Here is a 3,989-nt window from a genome sequence, read left to right on the forward strand (position 1 = left end):
GGTTGCTGCATTCCATCAAACAGAAGCCTGATGCCTTCATATTTAGCCTCCTCTCCAATGCATTTGCCTATTAAATCTAGATGAGATAACACCAACATATAAAACAATTTATTAGGAAGCATTGCAGAGCAGCTATACTATGCAGCTATAATATAGTAGCTGCTTTGAGTAGACAAAAATAACTCTGTAATTCTTAACACCAGTAATAAATAAATCAAAATAAATAAATAAATAAATGTTTTAAAAGAAAATAGTTATTTTTTTTCCTTCCTAAGTGGTAAATGGAAAAGCATTCATTTGGTAAACTGGACACACATTTGGTAAACCAAGTAAGTTTTTTTCCTCCTCTTTGCTCTTCCTTTATTTCAGGGCTGCATAGCTAAGTCATTATTACATTTTTTTAAAATGTCAACTTATTGTCCTTTTGCTTTGTTTAATAAAGTATAAGCTGGCATTTTTAAAATTACTTTCAGAATAACGTGGAATTACCTGGGCTCCTTAAATTATACAGTGTAAGCAAAGGTCAGGTTAAGCTGCTAGCTTCACCGTATTTCTGTCTCCTTCCCCAATCTCACACCACCATCACTTTTATTTATTTATTTTTTAAACTCAGCCTTCATCTTCATCCAGGTAAAATACAAACTTCAAGTGCATACTAAAGATGAATAAATTATGGTTTTAAGTACATTTGAAAGCTCCTGATTTTCAACATTTTTGTTAATCACTACACTACAACTTTACTCAACAACAGTTAATTAAATGACAAAACTGAAATCTTGCATTTTTTTAAACATATAAGTAGCAATATTTTAGTCAACTCTAAAACGTCAGCAGTATAAAGTATTACTTGATTTAGAAAGCTAACATTGCTGTATTTGGGCTATGTGTCCAGTTGAACAATTAACCATACTCATATGAAAAGTCAAGAAATACAGAACCTGGAATGTATCTCATCATTTCTTCAAAAGTCTGCTTTGCACGCTTCTGTTTATCCTGGAGAGAGCGAGGTTCAGTATTCTCACAGAAAACAGCATCTGAAAAGAGACATTTAAGAAACTGTCTTTACACAGTTGTCTATCATATAAAAACTATTTTGGATTGTGGCTTCCAAGTTGAGCTTCTTTTCCATGAGCTTAACTGGAAATAAATTTTAATCTCTCCAGTTAATAGTCTCATAATCTTTGATCACATTAGCCCAATCAAATACAGAATATCCTCCTGTTTGGAGGACAATAATCTTTTTGCCACTTTGTTTCCATTCTTTCTATATCTTTAGAGCATTACTTTCTAGGTTTGGATCAAACCTACTTGATGTTAGTTAAAGTCTCCTTTATTTACAACTTTCCTTACACTTTCAGAGGTATAAGCAGTAATTATACCTTGCCCTAAAGCACTGTCTAGAATTGTCAAAAATATCAGATTCACCTAAGACTGAAAAACCCCAAATTGTTGTTCATCAGAAACATTAGGCACTCAATTTTATTATTAGGCACTAAAAATTTTCTTTTTTGGGGGGTCTTTAACAAGATCTCTTTTTGGATTGAAATGGCAAATGGCCAGAGCTGGTCTTGATTCTAGAACTCTGACCAGATCTGCCATTTAGTATAGACCGTGGTCAGATAATGCTTCTGTACAGTTGTGAGAATAGGTCATTTTTTAATCTCTCTCCCTTATTTGAAAGTCAAAAACACTCAAAACCTTCTCAAAAGTCCACCACAACAAAGGACACACACAAAAAAGCTAACAGTAATTTAAAGTAAAACTGTGATGCAGGGCTCAAATGAAAATTTATCTACTGAAAGTATGAAACATTTGATCTACTCTCTTTCTCGTCCTTTGCAAACCTTAGCAAATTTCTATTCATAATCCTTTATTCTGTAGTAAGTCAACATTATTGGATAGCATGGTTAACATCTTTCAGCAACTTGAACTTTTGAGATCTTTTTGTCTACTTGATTTCTAAAACTGAAATTTGGAATTTCTCCAATGAAATGTGTAGAGTACCAGAAACTTGAGAAGGGATTTCAAAATATCAAACTAGAGCAGCACATTTACAGCAAAGCCATATCCTTTACTAACCTCTCAGCAGTGTTATCAAAGAAACCAAACGGTGCTCCTGAAATAGCTGTTCTAACTTATAATGCAGATAATAGTCTGTGTACAGTTCCAACGTATTTTTGAAGAGAATTCTTCCTCCCATCAAGAGATGATGCAGCCAGTCAGGAATGCGAAAAACCACCCTACCTGCAAAGTTAGGGTAACACACATTTACAAGATTCTCCTAACAATAATGACAAAGGAGTCAATCATTCATTCAGAAAAAAATTACAAATAAGCTAATAATATTTTTATTATTCATGCAACTCTGAAAAATGCAGAATGTTCCAGCTTATCAAATATTTCCTGTACTGTTTTTATTAATTGGTGCCCAGAGTGTACAAAAGCAGCCTAGGCACATATGAGAAGGGAAGGGACCTCTACACCCATAAGCTCATACTCTGAGACGCAGAAAGGGATATAAGAAAAAAAACTAAGCAGTAACATCAGGGAAATTATGGCATCTTAGCATAGCAGTAAGATCTTYTAAAGAATGACTGCATTCCTAACTTACATAGTTCAACACTTGCAAGCTAAACAAGAGCACTACAGTAGAATTCTATTTCTTACCAAAGAACCTGAACTTCGTATTTGCCATGAAATATAAAAATAATAAAGAGAAATCACTTCTTACCAACATACATTAAGTAGTCATAGACTCCTTCGACAGTCATCATTTCCATAAAATAGTTCTGATTTTGTCGTCTTTCTGTATTCTCAGACCGGTTCGCATTGTTCTTGAATAGGTCATTGAAAAGCTAAAAACAGAAATGTAATACYGAAACCACTGCATTCAAAGGCAAAACAGTAACAGTAGACTTTTTTTTTAATTAGAGACAGCTAAGATTTTTTTCAGAGCTTTCAAAGAATTAATGAGCTAATTATTATTTTTTAAAGAAGCTCTTCACTTTCCAAAGGGGAAGAAGTCAGATGTTGTCAAGATACCCAACGATCAAAATAACTGCATTCAGAATGCAGCAGTAGCGCTGCAGAGACATTAATTTGTAAGTCGTTTTGATACCGTCATCTTCAACCATACACACTCCGTAATTATAAGCTTTGATTCCTTTGATGTATCCTGTTCTACAGAACAGACATAWAGAGGTATAAAGGACTTGAGTCCTTGTCAGCCCCAAATCACGACATCCAAGCTTTCTTAAAACATTCTGTTGGTTTCCATTTTGAAGTAAATGCAACAGGTTCTGGACAAAGCACTTTCAACTTTTACACAGGAAAATAAAAAAAATATATATATATTTTCCTGACAGCTTGATTATTTGTAACAAAAACTTTATGAATCTTAAGTTACCTAAGTTCTGAGTCTTTTCATTTTTCAAGAGAAATTAAAGTCTTTTCCTAGTAGTGGAAAAAAGCCCCTAGTACTAGGGGCTGGCACATACAGACTGCTCACTTCCCCTGTCTCTCCAGCGGTGGGCACCCCAGGCACACGGGCCCCTTTGACCCATGGGCCCAAAGCCAGTCTTTGGCGCTTAGACCTCCAGACACATGTGCACACAGGAGGGAGCCCCTCACCCAGGGGAACAGGTAGAAATGGAGTTTAGTGAGAACGTAAGACGGACTGGAGGGATCAGGTGCAGGGCATGGCCAGACAAGTGTACTGACCAGCAGCCTGGTTACTTGCAACTAGACTCTTTTAGTTTGTTATCATTTTATTTTCCCATTATTCCCAACCCAGCTTGATTTCTTCCTTTTCCTCCTTTTGTTTTTTCCCCTAAACTTCACATTGTAAGTTTTGTACAATCCCATTTCGTTCTTTGCATCCTGCAATGAGTCCAAAACCCAATGGCAGTTATCCCTGCACCCCAATCTGTCACAGAATCATAGAATCAGTAAGGTTGGAAGGGACCTCTGGAGATCATCTAGTCCAACCT

At 35.6% G+C, this 3,989-nt stretch overlaps 1 protein-coding gene across 3 annotated transcripts in view; it reads right to left on the reverse strand.

Moving 5' to 3' along the window:
• SNX14 (sorting nexin 14) overlaps positions 1-3,989 on the reverse strand; it is a 60,200-nt gene that overhangs the window by 3,292 nt on the left and 52,919 nt on the right. For all 3 annotated transcript variants that reach the window (XM_085299225.1, XM_085299227.1, XM_085299226.1), the window contains 4 exons: positions 2,732-2,855; positions 2,080-2,244; positions 939-1,034; positions 1-76 (listed from right to left, as the gene is read on the reverse strand). The exon at positions 1-76 is cut by the window's left edge and continues 14 nt beyond it. In XM_085299225.1, coding sequence (XP_085155351.1) covers positions 1-76; positions 939-1,034; positions 2,080-2,244; positions 2,732-2,855 — 461 coding nt within the window. The remainder of the gene's footprint in view (positions 77-938; positions 1,035-2,079; positions 2,245-2,731; positions 2,856-3,989) is intronic.

This window comes from Rhea americana, unplaced genomic scaffold (assembly GCF_003343005.1).
Source record: "Rhea americana isolate MKP2758 unplaced genomic scaffold, rheAme1 scaffold_147, whole genome shotgun sequence".
Lineage (NCBI taxonomy): Eukaryota > Metazoa > Chordata > Aves > Rheiformes > Rheidae > Rhea > Rhea americana.